Source organism: Chelon labrosus, assembly GCF_963514085.1.
Source record: "Chelon labrosus genome assembly, chromosome: 2".
NCBI lineage: Eukaryota > Metazoa > Chordata > Actinopteri > Mugiliformes > Mugilidae > Chelon > Chelon labrosus.
Genome location: NC_140338.1, coordinates 11,040,399 through 11,060,348, shown reverse-complemented (window position 1 = coordinate 11,060,348; position 19,950 = coordinate 11,040,399). Strand labels below are relative to the sequence as shown.

The window sequence follows — 19,950 nt, the reverse complement described above, 5'->3', positions numbered from 1 at the left end:
TGAAAATGAATGCACTCTAATGTAACAGTCCTGCACTACATCTAAGCTTCGTTAAGGTTACGGTATTCAGTATTTGTTGAAAACAACAGAGAGAGCTGTTGATTCAATCGTGTTTTCGTTTTGGAGGCTGTGGATTGTTGTAGTATTGATCTGTTGTATTGTGTTGTACTGATGCATGTTTCTATTATTTTGACAACCCCATTTTGTGTTTCATAATCAGATACCGCATCTTCCGAAATGGTCAAACAGTTGAATTACCACCTTTCTGACGCTGTTTCAGCCATAACTGAACATAAATCATGAAGGGGGATTTAGTGCCGGATGACTTAGTTACATTATAATGCATAAGTTTTCACTTGTGTACCTAATGTTTTGGCAAGTGATTGTATGTGTAACATAGACTGTATATAAATATGGACAATGCATCCCTACTTCCTTGCTTTGGTCAAACTGGTGCTATTTTCCAGACGAAATGGGCGGCGCCATCTTTCGAGTTTGGAGGCGGAGTCTGCGCAGTACAGCCCGTGGGTGGAGCCACGTGGAGCCGCGATCCTGATGACCCGCCCACTCTTCTGCCAGACTCATTCGCATTTTCGTTTAATTAATACTACGCTCTGCTCTACCTCCACCAGTTACAAAGAAGTGTTGGACTATACACTGTAGTTATTTATTTTTTTTTTTTTAAATTTCCTACTCTCACGGCCCTATAGGACCGCTTTACAGAGCGGTTGGCATGGCAACTGGTAGTCATCATGAGGTCACATCCTGTCTCTATGGGGTCAACTGACTAACTGAAACGTATCAGGAAAAAAAATTACACTTGAACATTCATCAGCATACATTAACTACCTAAAATGACAGGAGAACTATCCTTGAAAATATCTGACGTGTATTTCAGTTTTTCAGTTCGGCCCACCCACCAACATGGAGGAGGCGGAGCTTATGTTCTATACTGCAGCCAGACACCAGGGGGAGCTCTACTTGTTTTGGATTCACCTTTAAGGAGCTGTTCCGCTGTTCATCTTTATACAGTCTATGATATGTACACAATCTACAAAATTAGAGTATAAAGTATTGTAGCTTGGGGGGGTAGGGGGGGTCAGAGTTATGGCTCCAGAAGGCAGATCAGTGATTTTAGATTTTAGCACAGAGATGCCATCAGATTGCTGAATACAAATTCTGATTGTTCCACAACTCTGTTAGAAAAAAAATAAAATAACAGGTGTTGTTTCAACAGTCCCTTTGTATTGGAAATAAGTCTGAATTTAAACATGGGATTGTTTTGGAACCAGTTGGATTTTGGATCGAGATAACACACAGAGGTGTCAAAAGTATTCACATTCTGTACTTAAGTAAAAGTACGGATACTTGTGTAAAAAAATACTCTGGTAAAAGTAAAAGTACTGATTCAACTCCTTTACTCAAGTAAAAGTAAGAAAGTACAGGCTCTGAAATGTACTTAAGTAAAAAGTAAAAATGATTTTGCCATTAATGAAACAATTCATCCGTTAATTTTGCAAAATGAAAAAGTTCTAGCAGAATAATCTAGACTGAATGGACCAGATGTCCTGCGTGAACATCTGAATAATTTTTAATAATAAATTGAGGGTTATTGGGTTGTTGTTTTTAAACCGCTAGCTAGTGTTAGCTATAAACTATCAAAACGATGTGTTCCCATAGCATTGCTAACATTGTAAACTAGCTTCCAAAAAATCCTCAAAAAGCTAATGATAGCAACAGAAACCACACCACACATGAATTAGTTTTTTCACATTAGACCAGTAGTTCTCAAATAGTGGGGTCAGGTGGACTTTCAGTATTACTGTCTTTATTGATGCTTGAACGATAAACACGCCTCCAGTCACTAGGTGGCAGCAGAGCTCAAACTAACCAACAGGCTGCCTGTTCAAAACAGTAGAAGAAGAACACAGGAAGCGCATCGTCGACTTTCCTTCTCTAGTCCGATTCTCTATAATAATAATATTCTTTAGTCATGTCCGATCATGTCACGTCTTTTACGTGGAGGTTAAAAAAGTAACGAGCTTGTTTTTCAAATGTAAGGAGTAGAAAGTACAGATATTTGTGTAGAAATGTAGGGAGTAAAAGTAAAAAGTCGTCAGAAAAAGAAATAGTCAAGTAAAGTACAGATACCTGAAAAATCTACTTAAGTACAGTAACGAAGTATTTGTACTTCGTTACTTGACACCTCTGATAACACATTCCCACTCCTTTAATCTACTTTACTGTTCATTCATGCCCACAACTGTATTAATTTGACAGTATGACTTAACAAGTATTGCATTCAATTGATCAAAGATTTTTTACATCTAAAAAATAGTCTTAAAATATGTCTGAAGAAAAGAAAAACATTTGTGGATGCAAAAGCAAATCAGAGAATCATATTCTCTCAGTCTCCCATGTTTTGTTTTCTCTTTTGGACCTCTCTATATAAAGTAAAATTCTTCGGAAAGCACACATAGTGCTGTATAAAACACGACAGATACATTTTATATGTTTGTGCAAATAGAAATCTATTTTTACAGCTATCCTCTTGATATAATAATATATAATAAAGTCTTGCATATGTTCATGTTCGATTCTCTCTCAACCCTCTGAGCAATAAAACAGTAGCATTATTCTGCCCCATTTCCATTTGCGTCCACTCATATGTGTGTGCTTTCACACATGAAGGATGATGTGCAGTCAGTACACTTTGATTCTCATTTGCATTATAAAACATAGATCTGAGGCTGCAGATGTGGCGAGGTCTGCTGTCAGCGTTCCCTCTTACTATCACATTACATCATATTCTTAGATCTTAAGCAGCCTGATCTGGTTTATGTTGTTACAAGATCTGTAAAAGATAAAAAAAAAACAAAAAAACAAAGACAACTGTGACATCTAAGAACTCCATTTCTGCCAAAGTTCTAGAAATGCTTCCCTCTGTTACTTTGCGGTCAGGTAAATACGACTGCAGGTGCCCAAGTCCGACACCTGAGGCGTTAGCAGTGCAGTCACAGCCTTCCACTCTCGGACACTATTCTGATCCGCTCTAGCAAATGGAGGCTAAGTGCCTTGCTCGAGGGCATCTCAACCGGGCTTCTCGACGGCTGCAAGGTCTAACCGAGTTTTGAGGACAGAACCTAAAAAATGTACTCACGGATGTAGTCGGTGGTCTCCTGCACGGTGTCGGTCTTCAGGAGGTTGTCAGCCAGCATGAAAGCCCCGGTCTCCACCGTGTCGAGAAGCATGGTAGCCGAGTGCAGCTGCTCGCCGGTGGACAGCTCTCTCCACGCCGTCTGGGCTCGTGGGTGCAGCAGATTATTCACCGTCTCCACCATGGCCTGGGGCAGCAGCAGAGACACGGAGGTCACAGAGAGGAAGCTAACGCTAACACTGTTGCAACTTCCAGTCAACGGCGCTAATGTGAAAATGAATGCAAATCCACCCATTGCTACCCTCCCCTGACTAGCGAAGGCAGCAGACAGCGGGAAGCAAACGGCGAGAATGCGGCGGCTTTTCATTCATGGCGCTGATAAATCACGACACATGAACATGTCGGCGATGCAAACGTGGCATTCCCATGCAGACACGACAAAAGCAAGAACACAGAAGCCATTGAATTAAACCTTCAAAGTCGTACCACGCAGGTTTTAATGCTTATTATCAGCCTTTTCTTTTCAAAATTCTCTTTATGTGAAGATGTTGTGATAGAAAATCCATCACAGATGTTCTGAAAATCAAGCTAAGCTAATTAGCTGATTGCAATCACCATGTGTCTACACCCCAAAAACCTGGTTCAGTTTCTTTCTCTCTCTCTCTCTCTCTTTTTTCCTTTTAAAGAAACAGTCTTATCTCCGAGTTAGAAAACTTGTGCTTGAGGGCCCGAGAAGAAATTAGAGTTTTATCAGATAATGTCTGCTGGGTCATATCCAGCCGTGCAGAACGGTTTTGAATCCAAAAATATTACCGAATTAAAACGGAGGAGAGCTGGCTCGCACAGATGAAGTGTTCTCGGCGAAACAATACTTATTTTGTCTCCGGCTCACATTCCTCTATGCTCCTAAGAGTTCACCTCCTCGTTTTCAGACACGAATGCCACACATTCGCAGATATACACATCTTAAAAGACCCCGGAGGAGATAAAGAGGCAGGGAGAAAAGAGAGCCGGTGCAGAGGAGGGGAGGGAGAGAGAGAGGGGAGCAGAGCCATGGGAGAGCGATAAAACAGTCCAGTGAGTCCATGGTGACAGGCGTCCACTGGGAACAAGAGAGGCGGAAAAGCGAACACAGGTGCTATCAAACGCACACATCTCACACTCCCGTCTGGTTCTTTATTTTCCCTTTCTCCGTGAGCCGCCCCTTTCGGCAAACACACTCCCATCCCTCACTCGTCTCTCACTCTTTCAGTGCTTCCCTCTCTCGCGGGGGGAGGCTGGATGCGAGAGTGGAAAAAAGTAAGGCAGGTGCCATTATACGAGCGAGCGGGGGCCTCCAGTGGGGAGTTGCGAGGGCAGGGAGGGAGAGTGAGAAACGTCCGCTTACTGGCATTCACACATCCTCCGTTTGACTTCCTCCTTGTTCCTTTCGCTCGGGGTTAAGAAGAAGTGAGAGACCGGGAGGGAGGAGGGAGGAGGGAGGAGGGAGGCGAGCGGCGGTACACAGCAAGCGTTTGCTTGTGTGTGTGTGCGCGCGGTGAAGACAATGACTCATGCAAGTGTCGATGACATGTGCTACAAAATGCGCAGTCGGCCTCTGTAATTAGAACTAATCCTACCTGTTTATTTTCGGGGGGCGATGTGATATCCATATGTAGATACAGTGTATCACACACATGGAATTGGTGCTTAGCCAACAAGTTAATATGATAATATTATGTCCGCTTTTAGCACTAGCAGCTAATTAGCGGGGCTGCATATTGAATGAGTTTGGGAGGGATACATGTAAACAAAAACTAATTAATCCACTGCTTCGGCAAACAACGAGAATAAGCGGGAGTGGATTCTGAAGACGCACACGCGCAAGCGCACGCACCGACGGAACCTGTTTCATCCCTTTCAGCGGCGTGCGAGCTTCACAAGCACTTCAAGGAAAATTCTCATTTAATACGGCTCGGGTTGAGTCTTTCCTCTGTGCGTTTGTTTTTTTTGTTTTTTTTTTTGCAGATTTGCCCATCTGTACTGTCTGTTATGAAATTCATATTCAAGACGTAAGAGCCTTGATGGGTAAGAAGTGGTCAGACAAATGACTGATTAAAAACAGACTACAGTGTTAAAGCAATTATATGAGCGGCAAAAACGCAGCAGCAAACATCTTGCTTCTCTCCTGCTTCTCAAATGTGGGGATTTTCTGCTTTTTGTTTTTTCCTGTCTTGCATGGAATATTTATCTATTTTTGATTTTTTTTTTGCACTTTTCTGACATTTTATAAGGACGAACTACTGGAAGATTAATTCATTTAATTGTGGACAAATAATAGTGAAATTATTTCCAGCTCGTCTTTGTGACATTTTATGATTAATTGCAAAAAAAAAAAAAAAATGTTCATCAGTTATCGGTTTTAAAGGAGCCGACAAATATTTAGGGGTGCAAAGATTATGCTGTTCACATATTCAACTTTTTTCTCCCGTTGAAGTTTAGCACACCTGTGGAGCGTCTGACACGTATCTCCTGCTTCTCTCTCACTAAAAAAAAAAAAAAAAGGATACATAAATAATATCAAATGAGAATCAGATGTCTTCCAGCTGGAATTATATTTAGAGACGCACGTGCCGTACATACATGGCGTGGGCGCGTGTGAAAGAATGTGCGCGGCGCATATTGAATGGGACCGCGTGCCTGCGAGTGAATTAGCATTCCAACGTGTGTGTGTGTCTGTCTCTGTCTCTGTGTCTGTGTGTGCAGTTGAGGGTGTGCACAAGCGGCTGGGAGAAGCATCGCTGTGCATCATTCTGCTCCACTTCCTGTACAGTAGTAGCCGTCCGGGCAACAAAGAGAAAGAGAGAAAGGGAGAGAGAGAGAGGAAGGGATGGCAGATACAAGAGCAGTGGCATTGCTTTCCATTCGCTCTAGCTGCTGGTGCAGTGCTTTGATGTGTTGCAGATAACCCTTTTTTTTTTTTTTACCCTCATTAAACTTCCCAATGCTTTTTATTGAACTTTTGAATATCTCGCATTTTCAATTTCATATAATTGATTACATCTCTGGAAGCGGAGTGATTTCCTTGACATCTCCGCATCAGAAAGCCGGAGATGGAATATGTGTATGTGGATATGTGTGTGGATATGTGTGTGTGTGTGGATGTGTGTGTGTGGCAGGGGGGTGGGTGGATGTGCCTGTAAGCTCTCTTGCCAGTGGTGACATTTCTATCCGCACAAGTACGAGGACTTGAGGGCTAAAATAGAGACAGGTTTTTTTTAGGGGTCTTCAAAGAGGGGAGAGACTCTGCAGAGACAGATAAGGGTGTCGTTTGTGTGCGAGCGAGTGAGCGAGTGTGTGTGCATGCCTAAGCGAGGCTACGCGTTTCGGGGTAGGGAAACGCGTGCACGCTCGCACACGGCATTGCGCGTCAGTAAATGGGGCAGAAGTGAAATGCTTTGAAGCGTCGGGGTAAATCCAGCGTAAACAGCAGCAGTAAAGCAGACTAGAGCCGGGCCGGTCCACGACTACGAGGGGGGGAACACGGGCGCGCGCACGTACGCGTGAGCCCGCGCACGGAAACGGGTGAAACAAGGATGCTCAAAGTATGGAAAAAGGGGGCGAGAGCAGAGCGGATTTTTTTCTTTTACTCGCTTGGCTGAGCTCCGAGAAAGTGCACATTTAAAAAAATAAAAAATGAAAAAATGTTTTCATCAGAGGAGCAGGCTTATCTGTCAGTTGTTGTTGGAGTTTGTCTTCCCCTGACAGGATGAGTTCGCAGCTAAATCAGGCTTTAAATTCACCGCATGCCATGTTCTGACCCGCCATCCATAAATAGAGGGCAAATTAGACATTGTCATTGAGCATCACTGTCTCCTCGCTGCTCCCCTTTATTGTTTTTTTTTCGCTTTCTCCCATTCCATTTCTGTTTCTGTGACTCTCTCTCTCTGTTTAATTTCTGCTCCCTCCCTCTCTCTCCCTCCGTCTACCTTGCAGACTCCACCTCCCTCCGTCAATCCACCACCCTAAAGCATCAAAGCCTCTCCACGCCGCCAACTTCATCATGAATAAATTGCCAATTTAGTATACATGAAACGAGTCCCCAGCTCCCCACGCGGAGAGTGAGAGAGGAGGGGAGACAAAGTGTGAGAGGGAAGGGGAGAAAGAGAGAAAAGGAGAGAGAAAAAGGAGAGATAGATGGAGAGAGAGAGAGAGAATTCAATTATTTTTTGTCTCTATTAAGAACCCAAACCTCCTGCCCACTCTCCTCACTTGGCAATTAGTGCTGTAGATAATTAACGAGGAGAGGGCAGCGCCACACCACATCCCTCATCACGCACACTTCTATCTGGCAGGGTAAGGGACTGTTGGTATAATTTTGTTTCACATTACTAAGGCTAATTATATAATCGATCACTCCCAGCCCCCTGCAGTACCCAAGGTGTGCGGCGTAACGTTTTTTTTTTTGTTGTTTTAATTTTTATTTTGACCCGTCGCCGGCTGCCTGAACGGAGCCACGCCTCCGAACGCTTCTTGTTAGATTAACGCTCTTAAACGCGCGCCTGTTAAAAATACTTGTGTGTATTTGTGGCGTGTGCATGTGTGTGTGTGTGAGCCAGTGTGTGCGTGTCAGCTCGCATACAGTCCTAAGCCATGTTCTGTGATGTGACATTGCTGACTGGTGCTGACGTTAAGACTTTTCAGGGGAGAGAGTGGGGAGGAAAGAGAGAAAAAAAAAAAAAAAAAAAAGCCTGCATCAGGAGAAAAAGAGCTACCCCATCAAGTGTGTGTGCGTCGGAGGGTGCAGACAGAGATAGACTCTGCAGTCTATCCACGGCACATGGATGAGGAAGGTGGGTGGGTGTGTGTGTGTGTGTGTGTGTTTGGGGGGGGTGGGCTTTGATGTCCTGAATAGTGATTTCAGCTGACCACAAACATGCTTAATTGATGCTAGATTCTCCCGTTAATGGTGCGGGCCCGTGGCGTCAACACGAACATACATCAATGCAAGCAGACCACGAAGGACGGGGGAATAAATTAATACCGAGCCGCAAACACAGGCTGGTATTATTATTATATATATATATTTTTTTTTTAAAGGCGCTGAGGCCGTGATCAAGCAATATGCAACGGGGTATCCATCATGCTCAGTCGTCCCTTCGCTCCGATGCAGCAGCAGCAGAGAGGGCTTTTCACTCAATGGAGATGGATGGCGAGCCGTTTGGTTCCAGGCGCACCTGTTTACAATTCCGCAGACAGAACTGCAAAACAGATGAGCTATTATTGATATTGATCACGGCCTCTTATCAGCGCCATTGATTGGGAATGCGAAAAAGAAAAAAGAAATAATAAAAAACCAAGTGAAATTGAAAACAAAAGAATGGCAGCAGAAGAACCCTTTGAGGAGACTAAAAACTTTTGTTAGGAGACATCAGCGGGGGCGGCGGCATCAGTTGCCGGCGATCCAAACCCGCACCGTGGGGGCAGACCCTCCTCAAAGGGTTCGGTTGCAAATTAAAAGGGGACTGCTGCGGCGCTGGGTTTGAATTCTACTGAGAGCGTTGCACATACACACACACACATATGCGGCGCACGAGCCTGCTTAGCGGATTGCATGCTGAGTGTAAAAAAAAAAAAAAAAATAGAAAAAAAAAAGATGTGGGACTATGGTGTGGCAAAGTAATCAACCATACCAGGAGAGCGGAAATACCTGTGTGAAAAACCTGCAGGACCTTTCTCTCTTCTGGAGCTGCAAATTCAAACAAGTCAGCTGTTAGCGATGTAACACCTCTCAGTCACACACTGACACACAAAGGCGCGCACGCCCACTTCATTAACACTGCGCAAAACAAAAAAAAAAGGACTTAGGTCGCAAAAAAAAAAAAAATACAATGTTATTCTCCTCGACCGCCGTACTTTTTCTTTCCCCCTAATAACTTCCTCTCTTCCTCCATTTCTTTCCCTACTCATTCTCTGCATCTACTGTCAAGTGAATTGATGGCGTTAATTATGACGCCACTCGTGCGCGACTGGTCATATTCGATTTCCCAACCACGAATTTGCATAATAAGCTATCGCATGACTCAACTGGATGTACAGCGTGTGCATAATTGGGCCATTATTGGAACGCTTTTCCCTTTCCGTCGACAAATTCCACCTTTAATGGGCCGACGTGGTCAGCGGCAAAACGGCGGCTTAAACGATTCCGCTTGCACGTGCTCCGGGAAAATGTATCCGCTTCACACGTGTTTGCTGAATTACGGAGAGGAAGTAGAGGAGATGTGCCGGGCGCGATAACGAGACGAAGAGGGAAAGCGCAGGAGGACCCCGGGGGCTGAGGCTAAATAAAACAAATGAGAGTGGCTGTTTAGGCAGCAGCTGTCAATCTGGCTGCTAAACCCCGCCCATCACCGTCGACCTCGGCAGAGACCATCAAGAAGCGGTCCACCATCCAGTCAGTCAGTCAGTCAGTCAGCCAGCCAGTCAGCCTTTCCCAAGTGATTTAACTCACTTTAATTGAATGGCGAACAAAGTACAGAACCAAAGTCTTTCTACCGCCGTCGTAAAACAGATCCTTAGCGCGCTCCGGATCGGGTTTCCATTAATGTAATCCTGAAGTAAGCACTCAAGCCTGATTGTCAACGGCGTCTTCACAGCCCCAAGCTCAAGGGCTGAAGTTCATTAAACAATGAGCCGTGATGTAAAATGTGTCCAGGGCCTGTGCTGTTTGTTTTATTAAGAATAACTCCCACGCCGGGGCGACAGAGTTTTTATTAAGTTTCAGTCCTGATCTCAGAAGAGTTGAGAAAACCTTGCCGAAGACTAAAAGCACTTATCCATCACTCATAATCTCGAGCAAAGTTTTTTTTTACAAAAGAGCCACAAACTGAAGAAGAAAGCAACATCTGAAAGTGGCTATTTATCATCAGTGGTGTTACGTACGATCCTTGTTCAAGAGACTTTCTTAACCCTGAGAACGAGTGCAAAACAAAGGCGCTAACCGCCGACGGCATTCATCTCACTGTTAACCTGAAAGAGCCCCTCCGTCTCTTCCCTCTTCGCCCCGTCGCTCCTCTTTGTTTTCATTTCGCGTCAATTAAACCGCCGGCCTCTCCGTGCGTGCGCTTAAGAGAAAATCTTTATCTCGCTCCGTCACTCGGAAACGCATTCGCCTCCCGTTTCTTCTCGAGGCCGTACCTTGGTGAGGCTGCGGGCGGCGCTGTCCTTGCCCCCGGGGGTGAGGTTCCTGAGCTGGACGTCCAGCAGCTCCACCAGCTGGGCCATGGCCCGCACCGTGGACGGCACGTCGCCGGGGCGCAGGAGCCCCTTGGTCTGCTCGGCCAGCTCCCTGGCGACGATCGCCGCCGTCTCGCCCGACCGGAGCTGCGAGACGAAGACGTGGCACAAAGGGAGTCGGGTGACGTGAGAAACGAAGGGAAAGTTGGAAAAGGGTGAGGAAGAGGAGGGAAGGCAGTAGAGGAAGGACAGAGAGGTGATGGACGGATGGAGGAGCAGATGTAAATGTGAAGAGAAGAGAAAAAAACGGGAAGTGCATTCAGTTTAATAGGTTAGATCGTTCGGTGTAATGTGTCCGGCAGCTTGTGAAAGTTATCATAAAGACATTAAAGAACACTTTATAGAAGCGTGCCATTGCAATGCTGATTTCCAAGTTAGGTCTTATTAAAAAAAAAGGATTAAGGCTCATGTGAGAACCAACATGAAGCAATGAAGTCAATTACGATAACTGTGGAGACACTTTTCCCAGCCAGAGGATCCTGAGGAATCAAAAGCAATAACCTCCCCAATGAAACATTTATGCATACATCAAATTAGCCTATCATGAAGCCCGTTGTCAGCCTATTCTGATGATAGCGCATTTCTACCCCCCCCCCCTACAGCTATGCGGCACCGTTCAGATCTTAAACGCGCGTTAGGGTTAACAAATGAAGACGGATACACGGCCTAAATCCTTCCCCCCCGTAGCCGGTGCTTCTTCATGCGTGAGGTGCCGCTGCTCCGGGACTTTATCCGTATCGCGTACCCTTAAACCAGGGCTCGGTGGGAGCCACGAGGGCCAGCAGCGATCAGACTTACTTTCTGCATGATGTGGTTGACCCAGGGCGACGTGCAGTTGCTGAGGTCAGGGCCTCGGGGATCCCAGTAGCCCAAATGGGCCACGCACACGTATGTAGCCACGCCTGCAAGATAAGCAAAGCAAACAGGGTGAGACAGCCTGACATTCACCGGGAGACGGCAAGACTCTTGAGGTGCCCGAGGTTCGCTAGGGGTGTTTGCAGTATTCGCCCGTGTGTGTGTGTGTGTGTGTGGATGCTAGATGGAGGAAGGAAGAATCTTCTTTTTCGTGGCAGCTAGCGGATAAAAATGTTTTGAGCGGGAAATATAAAATATCTGTTTCACTTTGTTCCGGTCCCTCTTTTGCATTTCAGATCCTCAACTTTTAACCCTTTACTCCCAATTAAAATGAAATAAACTTTACCACATTCATCTGTTGGAGGTAGTAGATAGTTAGCTTAAGGATAAGGTTTCACATGCTAACGCTTAGCTCGTAAAATGTAATGCACCATTGCTTGTTGGCTGTTTTCCGCAGCTTTTGGTTTTGTCTTCAATAGCAGCATTGATACACCTACTTCAAAAAGTTTTCACCTATTTCACTTAAAGTTTTGCCATGAAAGAAGTCATGCCAGTTAAATAGTCCGCTATCTGTGCAGGTTCCTTACCCAGTGTCCCTACAGGGCAAGGCTGCTTGGCCGTCTGGCCTTGCTGCGTCCTGGGCCACGATATGTCTGCCGTCACCCTCGGACTGCAGAAGTCTTGGGGCGGGAGGGCGGGGGGCTGCGGGGCCGCTGCCGGCGGGACCTGCGCTGGAGGTTTCTTATTGGTGTCGGGAATCTGATTGGCGTCGGACGAAGAGCCCCGGCCGGTGACCAGGATGGGCTGGCGGACCGTGGTGGTCGTCCGGTACCGCTGGCCGGGGGAGGTGGTGAGGAGAGGCCTCGGCGTGGTGTAGTAGGGAGGAGAACGCGTGGTGGTGGCCCTGCTGGTCGACGAGGAGGAGGAGGAGCCTCCTCCCCCGCCGGCCGGTCCCGCTCCCCGGTTTGGGGGCATCATGGGAGGCGGACGATAGTCTGAAAGGACAGAACAGAAAAGACGGTTTGAGAAAACGCAGCTCCACGAGGGGAAGCCAGAAGCCTAAAATGTGTTGCGCAGATTAGTGGAACCAAACGTGATTGGAATGCGGATGTTTTTATGAGCAGAACAAGAGTTCAAAGGCCGGGAAGGAAAAGTAAGGACAATAGAATTCAAAGAACTCTGACAGAAACGAACATCTGGATTAGAACCAAGTGTGCCCGAGAGCTGTCCCACGAGCATGGATAACGGTGACGGACGCAAACACATGCGCAGGCATTCGTTTGCAGGGCGCTAAACAGCTTTGACAGAGGGTAGCTCATGTTTCCGTCGACTCCCCCATGTTAGCGTTTCATCCCTCGTCACATGCCAGATCTTTGCGGCGTTATTTATCGCGCACAAGTGCAAGACGTGTTTCTGAGCAACTCGGCCCGTTTGAGTCGGCGTGCTAAAACAAGGCGGGGGGGCGGGGGCTGCTGAAACTTTTATAATTAAACTCCAAATCTCCAGCCCTGCCGTATGCAGGACCACTGATTGATTTTCCCTGCGCAGGATTACCAGCCTTTCCTATGGGACTGGTAGCACAGTAGCGGTTCTTGCTGCCTAACCTGGCAGAAAAAAACATTCTTTCAGAGTCGGGCATGATTTATAAGACAGTGACATCACAAGGGGAGAGGGAGGCCACTTAAATGCATATGCCACACTCTTTTACTGTCAATATTTCATTGTAAAAAAGGCTCAATTATTCACACTGGGGGACAGGAATAAAGAATGAATGAACGGACGAGATGATGGAAAGAGAGAGAGAGGGGCGAAGGAGAGAGGGGAGGGGGTGGGGGCGTGTGTCTGTGAAGCGTTCCCGCCACCGCGCCCGCGTTTTTTTTTTCGCTCCTGTTGCTTTTAGCCACGCACGGGCACAAGGCGCGCGCATCGCAAGGAATGAAAGCCGAGTAGTTATTTACAGTTTCCCCTTTGAATTATTTTATTAGTCTCGAATCGTTAGGAAGTCATTACGGGTAATACGGTGCGCAGCTGGAGCATATTTTCTAAATCCGCATCTTTGCTTTCATAAAGCGCGCCCGGCCCCAGTTTCACCGTACAGCCGAGCGTTGTGGAATTAAATCTGCAAATTATCCTCGAGAACATTTTTAGGAAAATTCTAATTACAGATATCTGTGTTTTCGAATTTGAACCTACTTTGGAGATTTTTTTGCGTCATGTGAATTAGTTTGTCTGCGGACTATATTTGAACATTGAGTATTTTATAAACTTTTATTCCCTTTCCTTTTTTGTATTTCAATTACAGCTTTGAGTTTTTTCATGCAAAATCAACACAGCACTGCTTGAAGGCCTACGGCATGAGGCTGATAACAGTGTCTTGGCTCGGTATAGCTCCTGAAGTACGCAAACAAAGGGGCAAACAGAGCAGCTATCCTAAATCCCAAGGGTGCGCCAATATGAACTGTCACAACTTCATGCTATATGACAGAAATGTATATTTTAGAACAAACCTCAAGCTAAAAACCTGTCCAGAGGAAACCGAACCCTGCTCCACTTTCCCTTTCTCTCCAGGCCCACCCGGATCCTTGAATAAGATTTGTTTTGTCTTGTTTGTTAAAAAAGAGTGTGCTATTTCCCCCAAATCACGCTACCTGAGCTCTGATTAATGAAGTCCGTTGAGCTTTCAAAAAAAAATGAAGAAAACCCAGCTGCCAGTTGTAATAGCGGAGGTAGAGAGTTGCCTTATGCAGCTCAAATCACAATTTCATGACTTTCAGCAAAAAAAAAAAAAAAAAAACGGAAAGCGCGGGCACTTGTGTTTCTCCTGGAGTGCCTTGGGCTATAATATGTACTACATGGTGGTCATTGACATTGAAGGGTTTCAGGTTTGTCGTCTCTCGGTGTGGCTGCTTTGCTGGAGAGAAGGGGCCAACTGCACCGTATTCTGCATAATCGGAGGCAACAGCACGTGACCGGCCCAAGTTTCTGTGGCGCACCGGTAAATGTTGGAGGGGGTGAAGGGCGCGAAGAGAGCGGAGAACGAAGAAGTGTGAGGGTTTTTACATTATTTACCGTGAACCGAAGTCGCCCCTCTTCCCGCGGATTCGAAGTTTAATTAAAGACAACCCTACGTCTCTGCCTCTCTCCGTCTTCCTCCCTTTTCTGTCCGTCTGCTTGACTGACAGCCGTGTAACGTCCCCTCTCCTCCTGTACGTTCTGTTCTCTTCCTCCACAACTCAATGGAGTGTTTCCGTACCTAAACTGCAGCCCCCCCTTCCCCGACTCCATTCCTGAATCACTGCCGCCCTGCCTCATGCATTCTCCACGGAACATTGCCATCAATCATGCGTGGCAGCGGTGGCCTAGGGACCGGCTGTCAATCTGCGCGCGTGTGTGTATGTGTGCGTTTGTACTTATGAGGCAGAGACTGAGTATGTGTGTGTGTGTGTGTGTGTGTGTGTGTGTGTGTGTGGACTATCTGGACTCAAACGGGAAGCTCCATTAGGGGCTGTGCCACAACAATGGGAGAGTAATGGCGTGTGCATGCGCGCGTCTGAGGTTGATGTCTGCTGTCATCTGAGTACAGGGCGGAAAACACGGCGGCTGGCAGCTTAGGGTGAGGTAACACAAAAGTCTGAGAGTATCCCAGGCATGAGGCCACATCGCTCCACTGGACATGCATCTCTGCCTCTCGCCCCCTTCCCTTTCCCCTTCCTTCCTCCCGCCGCTCTCCGTTCTCTTGACATTTTTCGCCCGATCTTATCCCGATCTAAACTCTCTTTTCAAACACTTTTAAGCGCCCATTGTTCTTTCGTTCCGCTAATCTCAAATTCCACATTTTCCGAAGGGGCTCTCTTTAACGTGTGCGCTCCTTCCTGAGCTTATTCCGACCTCCATCGATTGCTGTTTAAACGTGATGTGCTCATCACTTGCATCAGTCTGGGTGCTGTGAAAGAGGGTTCGGGGAAGGAATGTGACGAAACAGGTTCATGAAACATTTATAGAGGAAAAAGGCTAGAGGTTGTACTCGCGGGGACTGACATATCTCCCCGCGTTTAAGCGTAGGAAACCTCAAGTAAACGCGCTTAGACAACTTCAAGATGTCAGCTAACGGCTAACCGAAATAAAAATCGCGCCCGGTGACAAAACCGACGCGGCGAGAGCAGGCAAATGTACAGTCTGAAAGCTCGTGAACTTTCTCCGTGAACCACACATGCTCGTGGGTGACATTAGAACAAACACGTTTCGGGAGAAGCGTCGGTTACGACACGATCTGCCATGCCACATCAGGAATTCTACGAAACACATGTATACGTAGGTTTGCTGCTATGTTGGCTTTCCACACTGAGGGCATTAACTATTCTATTTACAGCAGAGCAATAAGAAAATCAATAGGACAGTAAATGTGAGTTTTCCCGGTATCAATTATACACTGATCAGCCACAACATTAAAACAACTGACAGGAGAAGTACATAACATTGACCATATTGTGACAATACAACGTTCTGCTGGGAAACTTTTGGACCTGGCATTCGTGTGGATGTTACTTAGACATGAAGCACCCACCTAGACCAGACCAGGAACCCCCAACCCATAGCAATGACACTCCTTGATGGCAGCAGGATGGCATAACGTGTTGACCTGGCCTTCAAAATTCACTAGATCCCAAACTGATCAAGTATCTGTGGGATGATCCACAGAGGACCCTCCCCTCAACCCACAGGACCCAAAGTCCCCCACTAACAACACCACAGGACACCCTCAGAAGGCCCATGTCCACTCTCTGATGAGTCACAAGTGTTTTGGAGGCACAAGGGAGACCTACACAATATTAGGAAGGTGGTCATAATGTTATGCCCAATCGGTGTATATCCCAACATGACAAATATAAAAAACGATCAAATTAATAGTCAACAAAATGAGCGATGGAGCGCCGTCTTCAAACGGATGAATCCATAATCTCTCATTTTCTCAGATGTTAACTATAATTCTTTTGAAACAACTCATTGTGATACTATACCCGCGTAACACAATATGATCACATCACAACGGAACAATGAAGCTGATAAACAATGAGACTGAATAATTGCCCGTAATTTTATTCAACCGTACTGGGAAATCTTCTCTTCATCTGATGAGGAAGCTCGTGTGATATGATTGAAAGCGGCGGATCAGCCACTAATGGGCCCTGTGGTGAGATAACCGCGTTATCTGTTGACTCCTCGGTCAAGGATAAACATTCAGTGTGAGCTTTTGAGCAAACAAAAGAAGGCGTAAGGTGCTTCACAAAAAAAAAAAAAAAAAGGCCATCTTCTACTCTATTGTATTGTATTCTACTTTATTCTATTTGTTTTCCTGACCTGTAGCGAGCCCTGGGGAAGGTGAGACAATGACAGGCTGGCAGTAAACTTGTTCCTGAAGTTGTCATCTGTCACCGCATCGGAGGGGCCACAGAGATGCCGTCTGTCAGCCCGGGATGCAAGCACATGATCGTCTGACGTGCAGACAGACATTGAGCATGAGTGTGTGTGTGTGTGTGTGTGTGAAATGTTTTTGTTTTTTATCCGTGTGCGGGTAAGACAGCCTGTCTCTGCCTCTGCTCTGTTGCCGAGAATGCTCTTGTTGACTCCTCGCTCGGTAAACAGAGGGATGGTAAATCCACAAAACAAAAGGTAGAAGGCAAGAGAGGAGGATGGAGGAGTGGGAAAACACAAACTTCCCCTGGCAAGATTCCCACACCGTCGGAAAGAAAGCGACAGCGGGGAAGAGAGAGTGAGAGGGAGGGGAAGAGTGACGCGGATGCAAAGAGAAGAGGGACTTGAATTAAGGGGGAGGTTTCGCGGGGCTGAGATGAAGTGTTGCACTTGTTAATATGCAAGATGACTACGTACTTCTTGCGCTTCTTCGTTTAAAAGTTAAAGCCTTCATCTAGTCGAGCACACATACTCGCACCGCCCTGAACAGTAGGGAAGGAGGGATCCGGAGGGGTAGCTGCAAAACGATAATCTGACCAGAGGGCACAAAGCTTTCTAGGCTGGATAGCGGCGCGCACACACTCAATGGGCGCTGCGTACTGAGATAACGCACTGTGGCTGGAGCGCACACACACACACAAAAAAGGCGCCTCCCTCGTCAAGACGCTTCGTTTTTGCCCGGGTTGTGCGCCGAGCTGCCCGCGTGCTCGTGTGCGGCGCAGCACACGAACCGAGCGAAGAGCTCGTGGCTCAAGCCGGCTGATAAGACAGAATGGAGCACTTCAAAGCAGTGATACTTTTAGATAAAAAATATATAAAAAAGAAGAAAAAAACACAACCTTGACTAATACAGCCTCCCCTCAAAATGGCTGCCGGGCACCGACACGTTCCCGCAGCCGGCGGGAGCGTCGCCGCTCGGCCGCGTTGGCTCACGTGTCGTCCCTCTGCTGGGTTCGGAGGCACCTGCAGCAAGTTAGCCAATTATACGCTTCTTTCTTAATCAGGGTGAAGTTCGCTTGTTCAAAGCAAGGAGCTAATAGGATACTTCATGTTTTGTTGATTCATTTTATAATGTGAGGAGACACGTACACCAATCAGGCATAACATTATGACCACCTTCCTAATATTGTGTAGGTCTCCCTTGTGCCTCCAAAACAGTTGTGACTCATCAGAGAATGGACATGGGTCTTCTGATGGTGTCCTGTGGTGTCTGGCAACAGAATGTTGTTAGAGGGGGGCCTTTGGGTCCTATGGGTTGAGGGGAGGGGCCTCTGTGGATCACCCCACAGATACTTGATCAGTTTGGGATCTAGTGAATTTGGAGGCCAGGTCAACACCTTGTGCCGTTCTTCATGTTTCTTTTGAGTTGTTCCTAAACTGTTATTGTGTGTGTGCCCGTGCCAGGCTGCATCCTGCTGGGGGTGGCTGCTGCCATCAAGGAGTGTCATTGCTATGGGGTGGGGGTGCCTGGTCTGGTCTAGGTGGGTGCTACATGTCTAAGTAACATCCACATGAATGCCAGTTGAGTTTCCCAGCAGAACAAGATGCTCAAAGACATTTACTTCTCCTGTCAGTGGTCATAATGTTATGCCTGATCGGTGTACATGTTTACTTAAAGCCCAGATTGTGGCCTTATCTTCTCCAGACATGCAACGAATTTCTGTCAAGTTCGAGGACACCTGCCTTCAACATGTGACGCTGTACAGATTCAGTACTTTGCTTCCCAGTTTATTGTGAAGCCCGTCGTTCAATAATTAAGTCTGCATCCCATTTTTAACATGCACATTTTATATATATTGTCCAAAATAAAACTCTGAAGAGAATAGAGCCATGGTAACACGCTCTGCTAGCTGCTCTCGTTTGTGTCTACTTCCTGCAAGGCTTTGGGTTTCCCTTCCACCCCATTGTCTTGGCTGGGCCCGCTTAATTTGGCATCTGCTGTTTGGCAGAGGCGAAGCGGTGCCGAAGCCAAGCGCTCACACACAGAGGACCTGGCTGGGGCTATCCAATCGATAAGGACACACTGCAGGCGAGGAACAGGTGAGGCAAACTCTGTGAAGCAGAGTTCAGTCTCTGCAGAGGCCGCTCTGTCGTAATCTATTTGGGACAGAGGGAGACGGGCAGGGGAGGCTGGGGGGGGGGCAGACAAGCGGGTGATGAATGCAGGTGGAGAAGACAAAGAAGAGCGAGGGCAGAAGTGGGAGTGTAGACAGCGTTGAGGTACATGTTTCATTGTGGGGTGATGTTCACCGGTGGCACAGCGGCGAGAGTCTGGAAATGATTCCTATTATGCTGTATGTCACAAGATGCGCATGACATGTTTTGACTTAGGGATTAACACATGAACAGTTTCCTTTGACATTTATTTTTGTGATGATATCTCCAGATATGAGGAGTATAGGATTCTCAAAACAGAATTCCAACTCTGTGTGCAATCATTAAACATGCAAAGTAAAACCTGTCTCATTTTTTAGCAGAGCTGAACCCTCTCAAGCTGTGTGCACAGCTCAAGGGCCTAGCACACATTCTGAAATTATGCACGCACGCACACACACACACACACACACACACACTTAGTCTGACAAGCCAGAAATGCGCTTAGGGTTATTCTAATCAGTGATCTGGTGAAAGAGGGTCTCCACTTCAACCATTAACTCTTGTTATTCTCTCCACTTTAGCTTGTTTCCAACATTTCCTGCACTGCTTAGCCTTGCTGCTTGATTGCAATCTGGTGCCAAATAAGGGAGGGGAGGGGATGGGAGGGCAGGGCAAGGGAGGGGAGCGGAGGGGAGGCGGTGGAGTAAATAGCTGGAGACAGGCTAAAGACAATAGATGCTCCATGCTTGACTTCCTTAGGAAATGGAACTCTGTGGCTGTCGACCATTAAGGGTTCAAAGGTGAACCTTTAAATTTTTGTAACCCGACGGGGTGACAAGTAAAGGTCGCCTCTCTGGAGCTGTGTGTTTAATAGATTTAATTGAATTCCAGTGTTTGATTGCCCTCTAAGTGAGATTGACAATGCCACGTCCAAGACCCTGGCTTTTTTTTTGGTAAGGGGAGGGGGGTTCTACTGTCTTAACAAAAGCACCAAACTATGATGCTATCCCAACTATTTATACAGTATATGGCACATAAAATAAGAGCCTGCATTTAGTATCAGTCCGTCATAAATTAGCGTAAAAACGCGAATA

At 46.5% G+C, this 19,950-nt stretch overlaps 1 protein-coding gene across 1 annotated transcript in view; it reads right to left on the bottom strand.

Annotated features, from left to right (window-relative positions):
• The window catches only part of adgrl3.1 (adhesion G protein-coupled receptor L3.1), a 96,308-nt gene that overhangs the window by 34,934 nt on the left and 41,424 nt on the right, over positions 1-19,950 (bottom strand). The window contains exons 6-10 of the mRNA XM_084556912.1: positions 11,875-12,282; positions 11,231-11,334; positions 10,334-10,519; positions 8,847-8,885; positions 3,161-3,344 (exon numbers count right to left, since the gene is read on the bottom strand). Coding sequence (XP_084413038.1) covers positions 3,161-3,344; positions 8,847-8,885; positions 10,334-10,519; positions 11,231-11,334; positions 11,875-12,282 — 921 coding nt within the window. The remainder of the gene's footprint in view (positions 1-3,160; positions 3,345-8,846; positions 8,886-10,333; positions 10,520-11,230; positions 11,335-11,874; positions 12,283-19,950) is intronic.